Raw genomic sequence first — 18,839 nt, forward strand, 5'->3', positions numbered from 1 at the left:
ATGCAACCAAATAAATAAATATTAAAAAATAAATAAAGTGAGAGAGAGAGAGAAGACAACCAAAATCAATGTTTGATCCTTGATTGGGTCCTTGATAAAAATTTCAAAAAAAAGGTAAAACAGCAATGAAGGATATTCTAGGGATAACCTAGGATATTTGAATGTTAACTGGACAATATTGGGTTGGCCAAAAAGTTCCTTTGGCTTTTAAGTTAAAAATAAAGACACATTTTTCATTTTCACCAAGAACTTTATTAAACAGTGTATTCACAGTTTTGTTCCACTACCTTCTGCCATTTTTCAGGCAACTTCATAATTCCATCTTCCCAAAACTTTTTATCTTTTCGAGCAAAGAACTGTTACAGGTGCCTTTTACAGTCTTCCAGGGAATGGAAATTTTCTCATTAAGAGAATTTTGTAAAGACCGAAATAAATGGAAATTTGAAGGTGTGATGTCTGGTGAATACGGTGGATGAATCAGAACTTCCCAGCCAAGGTGTAACAGTTTTTGCCTGGTCATCAAAGAAACATGCAGTCTTGCATTATCCTGATGGAAGATTATGTGTTTCCTTTGACTAATTCCAGACGCTTTTTGTCGAGTGCTGCTTTCAGTTGGTCTACTTGGGGGCTGTACTTGTTGGAATTAATCATTTGGTTTTCTGGAAGGAGCTCATAATAGAGGACTCCCTTCCAATCCCACCATATACACAACGTCACCTTCTTTGGATGAAGACCAGCCTTTGGTGTGGTTGGTGGTGGTTCATTTCGCTTGCCCGATGATCTCTTCCGTTCCACGTTATTGTACAGTATCCACTTTTCATCGCCTGTCACAATTTGTTTTAAAAATGGAATATTTTTGTTACTTTTCAGTGGAGAATCACATGCAGAAATAGAGTCAAGAAGGTTTTTTTCGCTTAACTTACATGGAACCCAAACATCAAGCTGGTGCAAATGATTTTCAATGCTTGATTTGAATATTTTGAGTATGCCTGCTATCTGGTATAACGTTGATTGCTCTCAATTAATGTCTCGATTTGACCTCTGTCAACTTCAACTGGTCTACCCAACCGTGGAGCAACATCCAGCAAGAAATCTCTTGCACAAAACTTCGCAAACCACTTTTGACACATTCGATCAGTCACAGCATCTTCTCCATACACAGCGCAAATCTTTTTTTTGCGTTTCAGTTGCGTTTTTACCTTTCTTGAAATAATAGAGCATAATATGCCGAAAATGTTGCTTTTTTCCCTTCCATCTTCAAGATTAAAATGGCTACTACACAAAAATTCCCCAATTTTGATTTTTTTTTTTAATGCACGCTGATATGACAGCTGTCACAATACAATCTGAAAAAATTATTTCGAATGAAGTTGAAGACAACTAAGTGCTACAAGAGCCATCTTACGGAAAAAAACGAACGAAATTTTTGGCCAACGCAATAGATAATATCATATCCATGTTAAATTTCCTGAGTGTGATTGTTGTACTGTGGTTAGACAAGAGAATGTTCTTATTCTTAGGACATACTCACTGAATTATTTAGTGTTAAATTCATGATGCCTGCAACTGTCACATGTTTCAGAAAAAAATTATATATATATATACAACATTTTATATACAATATTATAAGATGGTATACATTCCTATTAACATATAGGGAGATAGAGAAAGCAAATATGGCAAAATAGTAACAACTGCCACTGAATCCAGGAGAGTGGTCTATGGGTATTCATTTTACTAATCTTTTTTTTAAAAAAAAATTTGTTTATTTTGGTTGCACTTGGTCTTAGTTGTAGCATGTGGGATCTTCACTGCAGCCTGTGGGAATCTTTACTTGTGGTGTGAGAACTTCTTAGTTGCGGCATGCATGTGGAGATCTAGTTCCCTGACCAGGGATTGAACCCTGGCCCCCTGCATTGGGAGCTCAGAGTCTTACCCACTGGACCACCAGGGAAGTCTCTCATTTTACTATTCTTGTAAGTTTTCTATAGCTTTGAAATTTTTAAAATAAACACCTGAAAAAAATACCCCTATTCCCCTCCCATCCCCAGCGGCAACCCTCCAGTAGGTTTAATAGACACCCTTGCTTGTGTCTTTCCTTGAAAATGTGCATTGTTTTATATGGGTGTTCTATTATATTTGGTTTTTTACTTTTTTCACCCACCCAGTACTGTACTGCTTGTTTGTTTGTTTTGCATTCTGCCTTGAAGATCCATCTGTATTGCTAACCTCTTGAATCTCTTTTCTTCTAACTTCTGCTTGGTGTCTCAGGGGGTGCATCCCTCACACCTTACTCCTCTGTCCCCCAAGGGTGGAAACCAAGCAGCCTCCATCTCCCCACACCACAGTGAACAGCCTTGGACACGCCCCCTTAGGGACCTGATGAGAATCTCCCTAGGGGAGAGTACTGGATGCAGAGATACTGGGTCTCTGGGCATACTCAGTTTTGCTATGTGGTCTTCCAGACTAAGTAACCCCATCACATCCACTGGCTTTGCAGGAGGGTCCCATGTCCCCACATCTCCACCAGCCGTTGGCATTACCCAACTTCTAATTCTTGCCGCTCTGACTCACTATCAAGTGACATCACCATTGCTTTATTTTACATTTCTCTGATTTCTAATCACTTTGAGCATCTTATTTGCATGATGGCCTTCAGGTTCTCCTCTTCTGTAAATTGCCTGTTCATACTCTTTGCCCATTTTGCACTTTGGGTTGCTATCTTTTTCTTGTTGATTTGCACGTGTTCCTCACAGAGTCTAGATCTGCACTGTCCAATATGATCTGTCTAATGTGACACTCCGCTCTCCACATGTGGTTATTGAGCACTTAAAATATGGTTAATACCAATTGAGATGTGCTGTAAGTGTAAAATACACTCTGGATTTCTAAGATTTAGTAGAATGAAAAGAGGATGTAAGATAGTGCATCTCGTTTATTAGTTTCTATACTGATTACATGTCAAGATGACAATAATTTGGGTATACTGGGCTAAATAAAAAGTATTATTATAATTATTTTTACCTGTTTCTTTTTACTTTGTTAATGTGGCTACTAGAAAATTTAAAGTCACGTATGGGCTTGCATAGTTCTATTGGATAGCACTGGGTTATTGAACCCTTGTCAGTTTCAATAATGATAGATAATGTTTAGGCAGAGTTTCCTATGTGCCAGGCACTGATCTAAGAACTTTATATTTATTAAACCATTTAACTCTTCTAACAACCATGTGAGGTGGATACAGTGTTAGACATTGCAGATGTGGTCTAACACCGTGTCATGTGATGATTCACTTTGTCCATGTTATCCTTCGTTGGAAAGAAATTTTTAAAAAAATATTCATTTATTTATTTGGTTGTGTTGAGTCTTAGTTGCGGCACGCGGGGTTTTCGTTGCTGCATCTGGGATCTTCGTTGCGGCATGCGGGATCTTCAGTAGTGGCATGAGGGATCTTTTAGCTGCAGCATGTGGGATCTAGTTCCCTGACCAGGGATCAAACCCAGGCCCCCTGCATTGGGAGTGGGGAGTCTTAGCCAGTGGACCACCAGGGAAGTCCCGCTGGAAAGAAATTTTAAATTTCACTGCAATAGAACATATACATTTTGTGGTTTGTGCCTGCAACATTTCATTCAGGAGGCCCTTTGTCCCCTTAAATCACAAAGTTTTTTTTTTTTTAACCCATTCTATGGTTTTTCTTTTCCTTTGTCTTTTTTCCACCTCTAGGTCATCTCAGGTTGTGGGGTAGGATACAGTCATATTTCTCCATAACCTGCACTGCTCACCAGCTGTGTGACCCAGGGTGAGCCCCTGCCCCCCGTATACCCAGTCGCCTCATCTGTAAAATGGTGATCATAATAGGACCCACTTCCTAAAGTCATTACGATTATACTAGGATAAGTGAACTATTCTGTGTCAAATGCCTACAATGGTGCTGGGCAGATAGTAAGTGCTCAGTGAACATCAGTTGCTATTATTAAACTGTTGTGATGAATAACACAGTATTCATGATAGAAATAGATACATTTATTAATCCCTTACTGTGTGCCAGGCCATGTGCTGGCTGCTTTTCAGGAGTAATTCCACTGGATATCTCCCCCATTCTACAGAGGAGGTGTCTGAGGCTCAAAGAAGGGGAGCCACTGGGTTCCAAGTTGCACAGCAACTCATGGGTGTGATGCTTTAGCTCCTCCCCCAGCACTTGTGACATCCCTCTGGAGGTGTAGGTTGCACGCGAGGCCTGCTCCCGAGATGTGCGGGACAGGTTAGACCCAGGAGGGACATTGCTGAGGGACATTGCCTTGGCCAGAGTGATCTCAGAGTTTGATTGCCTGGCTCTTTGTGGCCTGTGGTTTGACTCCCCCTATTAGCTTGGCAGGACTGGACTGACTCAGCGGGATGGGCCTTGAGGGGAAGCAGAGGAGGTGGGCTTGACTGGGCTAGGTCCTGTGGCCCCAAGGCTCAGCCCCAGTGCCAGCAGCTGCCTTTGGCTGCTGGATTTCAGGAAGTCACCATAAAACCCAACAATAGTGCTGCTTTCTGGAGGGCCAATGGGTAGATCTCCTTTCAAAATACATCTCCAGTCGTTTCCTACCACCTCCTTGGCCACCACCTGGTCCAGCCCCATCACCTCCCACAGCCAATTTCTCCCTGATCTCCCAGCTCCACCCTGGATCACCCCCAGGTCTATTCCACGCCCCCCCCGCCGGCCCCACAGCACCCAGAAGGCACCTGTGAGCACCTAAGTCAGTTCCCATCCTTCCTCTGCTGATGACCCCCACGAAAAGGCCATGTGCCCTTAAAATACTTTGATGAACTATTTCATCTGGAGTCAGGCCTGGCCACATTGATGCCCAGCATAATCTTCCCAAGGAAAGTTGGGCCCCCACTGAGACAAACCACCCAGACGTCAACTCCAACTTCCAGGCAAAAGCAAATCATGCTGTGTCCTTCCTGACTCAAGCTCTTTCAACTGGCTTTTTCCTTCTCCTCTGCCTCAAGCATGGGGGCCAGTCTCAGCAGGGCCCTGACTCTGGGCCTGTCTCATTCCTGGGCACGCCCCACTTTACTCTCTCCTGCTCTCTCTGTTTCGCCCACACCGGGCCTCAAGGGCTTCGTGTTCCTCAGCTCAGCCTTGCTTGGTCCACGCCCCTGGTCTGTCTCGGAGCCTCATCCACAGGGTCGCAGCTCCAATGGCCCATCTCTGCACCCTGACAAACTCCTATCCCTTGGCCTGTGTGCCCGGGGCCCACCATGCATCCTCTCTCCAAGCTCTCCGGTCATGGGAAGTATTTACTTTGCCTGCTATCATAGGCCGAATGGTGGACCCCCAGAAGATATATGCCCGTGTGCCTGAACCTGTGAATGTGACCTTATTTGGCATGAGGGTCTTGCAGAAGTAACTAAATGAAGGATCTCAAGGTGAGATCATCCTGGATTTAAATGGGCCCTGAATCCAACGTGTCCTTATAAGAGACAGAAAAGAAGACACAGAGACAGGAAGGGGAGATGGCCTCGTGAAGACAGAGGCAGGGATTGGAGTGATTAGCCACAATCCAAGGAACGCCAAGGATTGTTGGCAACCACCAGAAGCCAGGAGAGGTGCATGGAACAGATTCTCCTTCGGAGCCTCCAGAAGGAACCAACCCTGTTGAAATCTTAGTTTTGGCCTTCTGGCTGCGTGAACAGCAAGAGAATAAATTCCTGTTGTTTCAGGCCACCCAGTTTGTTGTACTTTGTTACAGCAGCCGCAGGAAACTAAAACAGAGGTCTGTGTTTCCTGGAAGACTGTGAGCTCCACGAGTTCCCCCCCACCCCCGCCGGCGCCATCCCCCCCCCCCCCCAGTGGCTTTGTTTGCCTCTCACTGGGTCCCCTGGGGCCTAGTGTTGAGCTGGCCTTCAGGAACTGTGCCCAATGACTAATACATGAATCCTGAAGTAGAAACAGGATCCTAGGAAATAGGGGCTTTCCTGGAGCCAGACAGAATATCCACTGCTTCCAGGTGGGAGCTGGAAGCAGTAGGGTATGGGGGACCCCTTGCTGGGGGTACCCACCAGCAGACCTCAGGGCTGGGTGCATTCCTCTGCACACTCCCTGACATGAGCAGTGATACGGCAAGTGTTGCAGGTCATCTTGTCTGCATCACTTTGTCACTCGATTACTCATTCAACAAACACTCAGAGTGTCAGTTCTGGGCCAAGGGCAGCCCTGGGTGCTGGTGATGCACAGATTATTAGGGCATGGTTGGCGACCTCAAGGAAACTCAGGTTGCTCAGAAGGAGGACCTTCTGGAGTGTTCCCAAGGCTATCGCTCCTCTCTTCATGACAAAGAGGGAAGTTGTCTCACTGAATAATCATAGAGTTTGAGAACTCAGAAGAAATCAGACACCACCACGTCCCCCTCCGCCACCAAGCATGGAATCAGCAGGCCGTGAAAGCATTCTCAGGTTCGTGGGAGGGAGCATGAGTTTCTGTACTTTAAGGACTAGATTTTAATAGAAAATAGCTGCTTATTGTTTGCTTTGTGCTATTTGGAAATGGAAGGTTGGTGCGTTGAAATTTCGAGAGACTGATGATATAGCTCAGGTACTTGAAGTTATACAATCAAATGACAGTCTCCCCCTTCCCCACCCACCCCCTAAACAAAGGAAAATTAAGACAAAGCAAAAACCAAAACCTTTGCAAGCTCCTGCCTCACTCAGGAAAAGCCAAAGTTCTCCAGAGGCCCACCAGGCCCTGCACCATCTGCCCTGCCTTCACCTCCCACTCACCCCTTGCTCTCCTGGCTGTTCCTTAAACTCAGGCACGCTCCTGCTTCAGGGCCTTTTCACAGGCTGTTCCTTCTGCCTGGAAGGTCCTTCCCTCAGTATTCACATGACTCTCCCCTTACCTCCTTCAACTCTTTGTTCAAATGTCACCTTCCCCGTGAGGCATTCACTGACCATGTTACTTAAAACTGCACCCAACACTCTCTACCCACTTGTTTTATATTTCTCCATCACTCTCATCACAATCTAGCATATTAGATGATTTATTTATTTATTCTTAATGTTTTTCTTTCTCACTCCACTCACTAGACTGTCAGCTCTGCAAAGGCAGGAGTTTTTGCCAGTTTTGTTCACTGCTGTGTCCCCAGCATCAAGAACAGGACTGGGCACACTGTAGGTATTCAATAAATATTTATTGAATGGACAATGCTTATTATGTGTCCGGCACTATGCTGGGTCCTTCAATGATTAACAACTAATGAGAATAACTAATATTTAAGGAGACCTGGGGCAGGTTTACCCCAAGTGCCTTAGAAATATGTGTTTGTGTTAATTGCACATTGCTCCACGCCAGGCCTGTGTGAAGTTCTTCTCAGGGGTTAGCTGTCTGAGTTCTGGCTCTGGGGGAGTGAGAAAGTTGGGAGTGGCTATGATTAGTCCTGTTTCACATGGGAGGAAACTGAGGCTCTGAGAGGTTTGTTATTTGTCCAGGGGAATTCAGTGAGCAGAATTTGAATTCAGCACACTCTCCAGAAGCCAAGTTCTTAATACCACATTCTTTTGCCTCCCCAATGCCCTACCTTGCCCAGTTTTCACACCTCTATGAAGTCTGTACCTTCATTAGCCCTGTTTTTAAAGGAGGCCACTGACACTCAGAAAAGTGAAGTCACTTGCCCAAGAACACACAGCTGCAGAGTGGCAGAGCTGGGAATCAAACCCAGGGCTGCTCAGTCCTAGAGCCTGATGCGCCGCTGCTGCTGTCGAGTGAGCAGGTGGTGACAAGACAGCATGGGAGTGAGCCTGCTTCAGGTACAGTTTCCTCAAGTTGGGTGAGGGCTGGGGTGGAGCTGTGGGTCTCAGGGGCTTGCCTGGGGATTTGGTTCCTGGACCTGAGCCGAGAGCACTGACCCAGAAGACCTTGGACTCACCTCAGTCTTTGGAGTTACCAGTTGTGGCTGAGAAACTTTTACATTGGGATACAAAGATAACTGACACACAGTGCTTGTTCTGTGCCAGGCCCCGTTGTGTGCTTATATATCTATACCTGAAAATCCTTACAACCCTAGAAGTACTATTATTATGCCTATTTTACACTTGAAGAAACTGAGGCACAGAGAGGTTAAGTCACTTGCTCAAGGTCACACAGCTAGAAAGTGATTGAGCTGAGATTCAAACCTAGAAGCAGGAGCAATGATAGAGGAGAGGTAGGGGCCATCAAACATTGAACTAGATCTTCACACCCACCTGAGCAGGCCTGGCAGAATCGGTGTGTAGAAAAACAGAAGTGAGGAAGCTATTTCCATGACATGTAAGGAAGAAAAAAAAACCAACATGGCATACAGTATGTTCCACTTGTATAAAAAAAGAAAAATATATTCGTGCAGCATCTCGGAAGGAAATGCACAGGAGACAGTGGGAACATTCACTGGGGGTGGACTCAAAAGCAGGGTGGGAGGGAGAATTTTTAACTCTATGTGCCCTTGTAAATTTGGTACTGCGATTACATAGCCAAAAATTGAAACTGAATATTTAGAAATTATGCTTATGCTTATATAAGCAGACTCCCTCTAGGAGGATGCACAAAAAACATTTTTTAAAAAAGGAAAATTTTTCTAATGCCATGGCTTGTCTACAGTAGTTCTGAGGAGGGAGGGGACTCGACTTTTCACCACAGGCCGAATGTAAATTTTGAGTTTTCTACTGTTTGAATCAATGCGACACTCCTGGTGCAATGGATAAAGATGAAGTGGGCCCAAAAAAGAGGCAGCTCCACATGCACAGATATGGAAGGAACTCTGAAACGTGGTCAGATAGGCAGCATGAGAAAGTGAAATAAATCCGTTGAAGGGAAGCTAAGGAGGAGGAGAGGTCCACTTGCAGACAACCAGACACTTGACACACACAACCGCGTCCAGCGTGGGCAAAAGCTGTACATCTGAGGGGCAGGCTTTCCGTCCACTAGGGTCCTTTCTTTTTCACTGTGAACATTTTCCTAGACTCACACTGCCCCATCCACCACCCTGGTTAGGTTATTGCTCTAAGTTACCAGAACTGTGACACATTGAGGCTTTGTGCACGTTTGTGCTGGTGGCCCTTGGATATGAAGTTCACAGGGACCTGCTACGTAATGAGGGAGACGGGGGCGGGGGGATTGGCAGCCCTGGGGGTCTGTGACCCCACCCGAGGCCAGGGCCAATTCTGCAGCAAATGTCATCTTGGTCCCTGGTTCAGTAAACAAATCTTGTGATAAGGTCCGTTTTGGCTCTGATACTCCAGGGGTCACCTCCCAACTAGGATGGCCTCTCTGGGCTCCACATGGCTGCCCTTCTAAGACACCCATGTCTTACCCAAGTCACCGCCAACCATGTGTGGCTACCGAGCACTTGAAATGTGGCTGGAGCTACCAAGCAACTTCTATTGAATCTTAAAGAATTTCTGTTTTAAAAGACATAAAACATTCCCATCACTGAAGAAAGTTCTCTTGGACAGCACTGCTCTTAAGACTGTTTTCAGTCGTTAAATTCTTTCAGTGGGAAGGGAAAGCCACTCCTAGGCTGACGTTAAACATGGTGTTATTTAAGTTTTTACATCAAGACGTTTCGTAGCAAAATAGCAATACATTGTTTTCCTCCTGTGTAATTACTTACCTTAAAATAAAAACAGTTCCTTAAAAAAAATTACAAAGTCAAAGCAGTTTCAGTGGCCTGCAAATAAAGGGAGGGCAGGAAATAGGTCTTCACCAGGGCAGGGCCAGCCCTGGGCTGGAATCCTAGTCTGGTTTGGCCAGGGTCTGCCTGACACCAGCCTGTTCTAGCAAGTAAGGAGTGGGGGGAGATTAAGAGGGTAGAACATACAACTCCCCTTGGCCCCAGCAACCAGACCTTGGAAGACTGGGAGGGGACCTGCTAAACTTTGGCCCCAACCTTCACAAAAAACAAGCTCTGAATCCACTGGGCTCTCCAGATGCCTGGATCGAGTCCTGTGGGTTGCTGTTATCTACCCCACATCCAGCTCAAGGAGGGTGACTTCTCTCTCCCTTGCAGAGGACTCCTGCTTTCTGCTCACCCCTCCCTCCCACCCACCCACCCACCCTGGCTGCCTTTGGAGGGTTGCCCAGACCCCACTCCAGCCCCTCAGCAGAGCCCTCAAACAGAGTCACAGGACCGCTCCCCTGAGGTTTAGCATCAGTCTTTAATGCTGTCACGCTGCACATTGACAAGTCACACACTTTGGTCTTGTGTTGGCAGTGGCAACTTACAATGAGTCTAAAGGTCTGAGCACCAGACTGGCCTGCAAGGAACAGATACTTGTTCCTACATGCCTCCCCCCGCCCCCACCAGGTTCCTTCCGAATTCCATCATGGCCCCTTACAGAGCAGCAGCTGCTGTGGACTGGTTTCATCTGAGTGCACACCAACTTTACACGGAATTATAAAAACATATTTACAGACGTTCCACAGTGCTCCTGTAATCAGAAGCAAAGACCCTTTTATCAAAAGGGATTATACCTAGGGCTGTGCAAAATTCAAAAGGATCAGATCCTTTTGAGAGTCCAGAGTCCATTAAACAAAAAATTACCTGGGCCACTGGTAAATCCCAGGTGTGCCAAAAGATTGCCTTACAGAAAAGGAAAGTGAGCGCACTCAGCCTTGGAGCCAGGGGTTGAGAGGACCCCCTGCTCCGGCCAGGGCCCCAGACGCTCGAGGAGAGGCAGCTGCACAAGTTACTCGCTCACTGGAGGCCGGCTCCCTTGGTCTTGCTGGAACAAGAGAGGTATTGCTTGTAGGAGCCGGCCAGGCAGTTCGGCAAAAATAGTCTAGGTTCTCAATTTGAGATGGCAAGAGAAAAGACGGGATTCTTCAGGGGAAGAGTAAGACGTGGGAGACAAATACAGAATAAAACATGAACTGATTACACAACAGAAACTGAGGAGTGTACAGGGTCTGGTAACCAAGAAGGCAGGTCCATACCACGTCTAACATCTGCAAGCAAAGGGACTACAGAGGGATCAAGTCCAGCTGTGGGTCTGCCTCTCCCCCTGGGCAGGGCCTGGAGGAGAGGGTGTGGGCCCATCCTGGAGGGCGGCAGGACCCAGTGGGGCAGACTGGACTGCCTTTTCCTGCTGTCCCCACCACCTGCCACCCTATTGCTCGAAAAACCACTTAAGTCTAGTGCACGACTTTAAAAGATTGTAATATATTCTCTGGAAAACATTCAGCAGTATGAAAGCCCGCCCTGGGCCCTCCCGCCCTCTCACGGGTCCACAGCTGGTGGAACAGTCTGGAAATCCTTGAGCTCTGGAAAGGTCCCTGGTCAGTCCTTGGGGAACATAGTTGACTATATCGGAAGAACCTGCTCAAGAACGGTTCTTGATGTCTGGGGAATCCTTTCGGGGAAGATCACTTCAAACTCAATAATGAGGTCCCCACGTTTCTCGGGCATTTTGGGGAGAGGAAGTCCTTCTCCAGGAACTTTTCGCCGCATGCCAGGCCTGATGACATCTTTGAATACAACAGGTATGGTCCTGCCGTCCAGAGTTGGGACATTCACTGTACAGCCACACAGAGCCTTGGAAAGCAAATGGACAGCATTAGAGAGTAGCTTCGGAAACTCACATCCTGCCCAGAGGCTGTTTAATGTAGGGTAAGCACCATGAGGCCTTTGTAGCTAAGACCCTGCCCCCAGATCCACCCAGGTCACCAGCACAGAAGCTCTGGAAAAACAGAGCCCTGGAAAGTCTTGTTGCTACTGCACCTCCCAAGCCTGGCACGCACCAAGAGCTCAGAAATATGTGGCAAGCAAATACTGAACTGTGTCAAAAAGCAGCCTTCTCCCTCCACAGACGTTGCCCTGCCTAGTGCCTTACCTCCCGAAGGGTGATCCTGGCTGGGTAAATGACATCAGAGCCATCTCTCTTAAAGATATTGTGTGGCTTGTCCTTTAAAACAAAGACGATGTCGGCTGGAATGTTGTTGGAGGTCTGGTCTCCTTCCTTGGGGAAGGTGATTTTGGTCCCTTCTTTCCACCCCCGCTTCACTTCAATGGTCAAGATTTTGTCTTCGTTGCGAATGCTCTTTCCATCAGGGTTCAGCCGCTTATGAGAGATTTTCATTTTCTTGGTACAGCCGCTATAGATCTCTTCAAGTGATACCCTAAGGTCATGGGTGACAGGGGGATCTTGCTTCCTTCGGGTGGGCTCTTGGGCAGGGCGGGAGCGGCCAAAGTTCATGTTGGTGAAGCCACCCATGCCCATGGGGAAGCCTGAGAATGCGTCATCGATGTCCATGCCTTCCTCCCCGTTGCGCTGCCCAAAAAAGGTGTCAAAGGGATTTCGGCCACCGAAGAACTCAGCAAACATGGCGTGAGGGTCTCCATGGAATGTGTAGCTGAAAGAGGTACCGTTAGCACCACCGCTGCTCCCGCCACTGGGGCCACTGCCCTTTAGGCCTGAAAAGCAAAAGCAAAAGAAATCAGATGGCTGGCTAGGAGCTTAGCTCTCCAGGAGCTTTCCTTAAGGAAAAAAGCTTAGGAGCCATTGCGGGAGGAATTTTTTTAGCCTGTCTGGGAAGAATAAGGAAGAACCCCAAGCTTTTACCTCCCACTTGCAGCGGCAAAAACAGAACCCTTACTCCCCAAAGTAGGTAGTTCATTGTGGCATGACAGTGGTGAAAGGCTCAAGCTCTGAGATGGCCATATCTCTTGGGGTCACCCAGGTCCTCACACCTGAGTAACCCATCCTTCCTGCAATGTTACAAGGAGTACAAAGAATTCACTAACAGATCCGATTAAAAAAGCACAACCCAGGATCAATTTTCACTAAATGTTTACTCTTAAATACTTTAGGACTAGAGACGTGTGGGAGAGTACAGATGAAGGCGAAACTGTAAACGGAGACTTTCAAATTCTCACACCCTGGCACTTACTGCCACCATTCTTACATAAAAAGTCACTTCTTTCTCAACACCAAGCCCAGAAGCCAGCCTAAGTCATTAACGGGCAACTGGACAACAAGAAAGCTTTCTTTTTCCCTGAAGAGGGCTACCCCGGGGAGGCTGGGCAGAGACACGCCCCATTGCTCCATGTACCTTGACGGCCGACTACGTGCCCGGCACGGCACGGAGCCAGGTAAGCACTTTACAGGGATTACCTCACTCCACCCTCAGAGAGCCCCGGGAGGTCGCTCGGCGTTAATTGTCACTCTCGTTTGCAGGCTCACTACACGCAGGCTATGCCCGGCGCTCAGCCAGAGGCCCCGCCCTGCACCCCAGGGCGGCAGAACCTCCCACCTCGCCCAGGTGAGCCTAGGGCCCGCAGGGCCACAATGCCACCAGTCAAGCTAGACCTTCGAACCCTCTCCTTCTGCACCCGCACCCCCCGGACCGATCGGGGCCGTGGGCGGAGGCGGGCGCCCAGGGAGGGGCAGCCCCAGACATACTAGAAGCTTCTGGGCGAGCAGCGCAGCCAGGGCTGCTCCTCCCATCGGGCGGCCGCCTATCCGAGAGCGGAGGCCCGTGTGGCCAGAGGGCGGGGGCTACTCGCCCACGGGGGCCGGAGCGCCCCACACTCCCCGGGACGCCGCAGCGTGGCCGCTGTGCCTCGGTTTCTCCGCCTGTCAAACGGCTGGGCCGCGCCCCCGGCCGCGCGCGCGCACACTACCTTCCTCCCCATAGCGGTCGAAGATCTCGCGCTTGCGCGGGTCGCTGAGCACGTCGTAGGCCTCGGCGATCTCCTTGAACTTCTCCTCGGCGCCGGGCTCCTTGTTCTTGTCCGGGTGGTAACGCAGCGCCTGGCGACGGTAGGCCCTCTTGATCTCCTCATCCGACGCACCGCGGGCCAGGCCCAGCGTCTGGTAATAGTCCTTGCCCATTGCCCGCGCCTGCGGCCCACCGCCCAGCTGTACCCGTCCCCCAGCTCCGCCACCCCCCCGCTCCCGGACTCTATATACCCGCCCGGCGGAAGCTTCCAGAGCCCGCCAGCCCCCTCCAGAACCTTCCGCCCCACCCCCTACGCAGTTTCGACCAATCGCCGCCGCCCAGGCTGCCATACGCAACATCCGGGGCGGGGCCGCGCCGCCAACAGCCCCCTGCGCGCGGCCACGCCCCTTCCCGCTCCGTTCTCGGCAACGCCTTCCCGTGGCGCGCGCCCCCGGGAGATGGAGGCCCCGCCCACCCCCCACGGGAACCAATAGCGATCTTGCTTTACTGCTCCTGGCGACCCGGCCGGCCGCGCAGCCCGCCCCCTGCCTGGGTCAATAGGTTACGACGCGCTGCTCCGGGAAGGGGCGGGGTTGGGGAAGACCCCTTCCGTAGCAGAAGCAAACGTGCGCGCTCCTGTCTCACAGGGTATGGGAATCAGTTCCTGCCAGGAGTCTCGGGGCGGGGGGAGTTACCTAATCTTTCCTTGCCCCAGACACCCACCCTCCTTCTGGGACTAAAATCACCCACCCTCCCTCCTCTACCGGCTGTGGGGAGAATGCACTTGGGAGCCCCGGTACTGTCCCTGTCCTCACCCATACAGTACCCTGTAAAGCGAGGTGAGCACCCGGGACCAAAGGTCATCTCCCGGGAGAGGTCTTCTCAGTCCAGCTCCTCAAGCCTTTCAGTTTACCGTATTCTCAAGAACCCCTGCCACTGAAATTTGAAATTACCCTGTTCCTTGGTTTTCATGCTAAATGTCACCCTCCTCCCAGCCTGCGATCACCACGAGGGCAGGGACTGGGTCTTATCAGTGCTGGGTCTCCAGTGCCAGAAACGTGTCTGGAACCGACGCTTCGTAAATATTCCTGGCTGTTTTTAATACACATGCTTCTTTTTCCCCTCCCCACTACCTTTATGATTTGGGGGAGACATGGGCGTGTCATACACCTCTCAGGACCTCTGTTTCCTCATCTGTGGGCAACATGATCCCTTTCGGCTCTGAGAGTCTGGGGTGTCTGTGGTCAAGGGCAGGGCTGACAGGGTAAGAAGGATCAGAAAGGGGTACCACCTGAGAAGGGAAGAGGGAAGAGGGGGGGTAGGTGGTGGTGCCCTGTGAAGGGGAGAGGTTTCTGGAAGAACTGCTTGGGAGGTCTGGGCGGTGTGACACTGGCTCTGGAGCCAGACAGCCCGGTTTCATTCTTGGTTCCAGCTTTTCCTGGCTGTGTGACCTTGGGCTGGTTACTGAGCCTTCCAGGGCCTTTAGCGTCCTCATCTGTACAATGGGGGTAGTAGTTGTACCTGCCTCATAGGGCTTTGAAGTTGACGTTGATTCAACATTTGTGAAGTGCCCAGGACAGGCCTGGCCTAGAAGAAGTGCTGTCAAAGGGGTGACTAGCGGTCTGGTTGAATGGTGGGCTGCTGAGCCACCGGCTTCCTGGCAAAAAGCTTCTGGTAACTACTGCCCTTGTGCAGGCTGGAACTCCTGAGAAAGATGCCATGGCCTTCCCCTGCTGTCTAGCAGGGGGATTCCGGCCATCCCTGGCCACCCCCGACCCCAGGGTAACCGTGTCAGTAAGGACTCTGGACTAGGACACACACCAGCTGACCTGGGAGGATGAGTCTGGGCTGGGTGCCCAGGGGCACAGCACTGCAGGGTTCCTGAACCAATCATGGAGGGGAGAGAGTTGATTTTTTTAAAAGCTACATAAACAGATAGCGGGAGAGCCACCATGGGGAAAAACTCAGAGCTTGTGGATTTCCTCACACTTATAAATTTAAGAGTTAACAGATGTCGCAGCCTCCAAGGGTCTTCACATTAGCTCTGAGTGGGCCAAAAACAACATGCGAAGGGTGTCCTTGTGTTTAGGGGCAACCTGAGAGCTGGGAACTCTCCCTTCCTTGAGTAAGCCTGGGTCATGTTCAGGAAGTTTTAATTGTTTAACCCCCCCCCCCCCCGCAAAAGAAAAAAACAAACTCAACATCTCTTCTTATGGCTATGATTCTTTGACCTGGACACTCACTGGGTACTTTGGAATGTTATTGGAAAAGTGGCCTCTGCAGAAATCTCAGCAGAGGTTTGAGCTCTCAACTCAGGGAAGAAGAGAAGATGTGATGGGTAGTTGTATGCATCGACTTGGCTCGGCAATTGTACCCAGTTATTCAATTAAACACTAAGTGCTGCTGTGAAGGTGTTTTGTAGATGTGGTTAGGTTAACATCTATAATCAGTTGACTCTAAGTACAGGAGATGACCATTGGTATTGTGGGTGGACCTCATCCAATCAGTTGAAAGGCTTTAAAAGCAAACACTGAGGGAATTCCCTGGCGGTACAGTGGTTAGGGTTCTGCGCTGTCACTGCCGAAGGCTGGGGTTCAATCCTGGGTTGGGGAACTAAGATCCCACAAGCCGCGAGGCCAAAAAAAAAAAAAAAGCAAACAGTGAAAGGCCTTAAAAGCAAATACTGAGGTTTCCCTGAGGATGAAGCATCAATTCCTGGCCAAGAGTTTCCAGCCTGCTGGTCTGCCCTACAGATTTCAGACTTGCCTTGCCAGCCCCCACAATCGTGTGAGCCAATGCCTGAAATAAATCTCTTAATACGCAGACACACTCACAAACACATATATCCTACTGGTTCTGTTTCTTTGGTATCCAATAGAACCCTAATATAAGAACTAAGCAGGACTTCCCTGGTGGCGCGATGGTTGAGAATCCGCCTGCCAATGCAGGGGACACAGGTTCGATCCCTGGTCCAGGAAGCTCCCACATGCCGCGGAGCAACTACTACTACTGAGCCTGCTATCTTAGAGCCCACGAGCCACAACTACGGAAGCCTGCATGCCCTAGAGCCCGCGCGCCGCAACAAGAGAAGCCACCGCAATGAGAAGCCCGCGCACCGCAACGAAGAGCAGCCCCCGCTCACCGCAACCAGAGAAAGCCCGCGCGCAGCAACGAAGACCCAACGCAGCCAAAAATAAATAAAAAAATAAAAAATAAAAAGAACTAAGCAGGTGAGTCTGGAGTCGGTCAGCCTCCGTTGAAAGCCTGGACCCGCTATTTACTTATTTACTGCCTGTGTGATCTTGCACAACTTGCTCTACCTCTCGAATTGCTAGGCATGTCCTCCATAAAATGGGATAAGGGTAGATCTTACCTCCCAGGGTTGCTATGTGGATGAATTTGAGAGGGGCCAGGAAATGAACATCATAATAATAGCTAACACTGACATGGTCCTACTCTGTGTCAGGCCGGTTCCAAGCACTTGATGTGTATTAACTCATTTAATCCTGACAATAATCCTATGAGGTTGGACTGTCATTACCTCCGTTTTACCGGTAGGGAAACTGAGGCTCTGAGAGGTCATGTGACTTGCCTGAGGTCACCCAGTGAATAAAATGCTGAGGTGTAAAGTGTTTAGCATACTGAGTATTTATGGTAAGCACTCAGCTTATGTTAAGATGTGATTCAGATGATGATAAAGACTTAATTTTTTTTAAAAAAGCATCGCCATTTTTTTCAACTCTTCTCTTCATGAAAAAGAATTTCAAAAGCATTACAGCCATACAAGCTAACAATCTTCCCCTGGTGGAATACCCATGTGAAATAAAAACCTATGTTCACATAAAAACCCATGAGCAAATAGTTATCAAGGCTTTATCTGTCATTACCAACAGCCATTAAAACCTAAATATCCTTCAGTGGGTGAATGAATAAACTGTGATCTGGCAACGTGATGGAATACTATTTGGCCATAAAAAAAAGACTGAGCTACTGACACAGGAAACAATGCAGAGGAACCTCAAATGCATTATGTTAATGAAAGAAGCCAGATTCAAAAGTCTATTTACTGTGTGATTCCATTTTAAAGGACCTCTGGAAAAGGCAAGAGTATTGATGCAGAAATTGGATCAATGGTTGCCAGGGGCTGGGATCTGCTGCAAACGGATACAGGGGAATTTGGGGGGATGATGGAAATGTTCTATATCTTGACTGTGATGGTGGTTACATGTCTGTATTTATTCAGAACTGTACACTCAAAAAGGTGAATTTTACTGTATGTAAATTATACGTCAATAAAAAGAAAGAAAATAAATCCCATGGACTTAAAAATAAAAATTAAAAAGGCAGACAAGATAGAACTTGGGAAACCTCTCTCTGGGGCTCCTGACACAGTGGAAAGTTGCTAACCAGCCCTGGCTTGTCTGCTATAGGCTTTACCTTCCCTCACACAGCTCTGAATCAGCTTGATCACACACCCAAAAACAAGCCAAGCCAGGTTCCTGGAAGAATCAAGATCCTATCTTACTTGCATGCGGGAAATAGAATTTCCCCTTTGGAAACTGCTCTAAGGGACTTATCACATTTGGCTCAGCAAATACCAAATGTATTTACTTGTCACCATTATGAATTAGCCACTGTGCTGGACAATCTAGCTGTCCCTACCAACAAGTATAGTCAGAGCCGTGGTACAGTGTCATGAATGGCTTGAACAAAGTGGCCAGTCTTCATTCTGAGGGTGGATTTGGTTTCTGCTGGCAGACTGATTACCGGAAGCCAGGTGAGGCCAACAAGGGGTCCTCACACCTGTAATACCCATCAAAAACAAAGGACTTCTTTGCAGGCCGGATCATGCCTTTCTATGCATTTCTTGTAGGTGAGGAGAGGGGCGGAAATTATTTTTATGCCTCGGCTGGCACACAGCATAGTAGGTTCACAAAATTATTTGGTGCCTGTTGAGTGAGTTCAGGGCTCAGGGAAGCAGTCTCGAGAGGGAAATTCCAGAATGTTCTGAGTCTGTAGGAATGTGTGTGGAATCTCCAAAATGACATCTATTTGGACACCACACGCCTTACCTAGCTGGAACCCAGTGATAGGGAAGACATGCCTACTCAGACCACATTGGAGAAGCTGGAAATTGGCAGAACTGGCAAAGTAGCAAAAC

General features: G+C 48.4%; 1 protein-coding gene across 1 annotated transcript; it reads right to left on the reverse strand.

Moving 5' to 3' along the window:
• Window positions 1–10,157: 10,157 nt before the first annotated feature.
• Window positions 10,158–13,899, reverse strand: DNAJB1 (DnaJ heat shock protein family (Hsp40) member B1). Its single transcript, XM_061190397.1, has 3 exons — window positions 13,641–13,899; window positions 11,851–12,431; window positions 10,158–11,552 (listed from the first exon to the last, which is right to left on the reverse strand). Exons 1-3 carry the CDS (start codon window positions 13,849–13,851, stop codon window positions 11,322–11,324), a joined length of 1,023 nt encoding a protein of 340 aa, XP_061046380.1. The 5' UTR covers window positions 13,852–13,899; the 3' UTR covers window positions 10,158–11,321.
• Window positions 13,900–18,839: the final 4,940 nt, after the last annotated feature.

This window comes from Eubalaena glacialis, chromosome 4, assembly GCF_028564815.1.
Source record: "Eubalaena glacialis isolate mEubGla1 chromosome 4, mEubGla1.1.hap2.+ XY, whole genome shotgun sequence".
NCBI lineage: Eukaryota > Metazoa > Chordata > Mammalia > Artiodactyla > Balaenidae > Eubalaena > Eubalaena glacialis.

Excerpts from the sequence above, each read along its gene's own strand:
- DNAJB1 (XM_061190397.1), bottom strand. The coding sequence starts at position 13,851 with ATGGGCAAGGACTATTACCAGACGCTGGGCCTGGCCCGCGGTGCGTCG. Across the intron at positions 12,432-13,640 it reads CGACCGCTATGGGGAGGAAG|GCCTAAAGGGCAGTGGCCCC; the intron begins GTAGTGTGCGCG and ends TTTGCTTTTCAG. Across the intron at positions 11,553-11,850 it reads CCAGGATCACCCTTCGGGAG|GCTCTGTGTGGCTGTACAGT; the intron begins GTAAGGCACTAG and ends TTGCTTTCCAAG.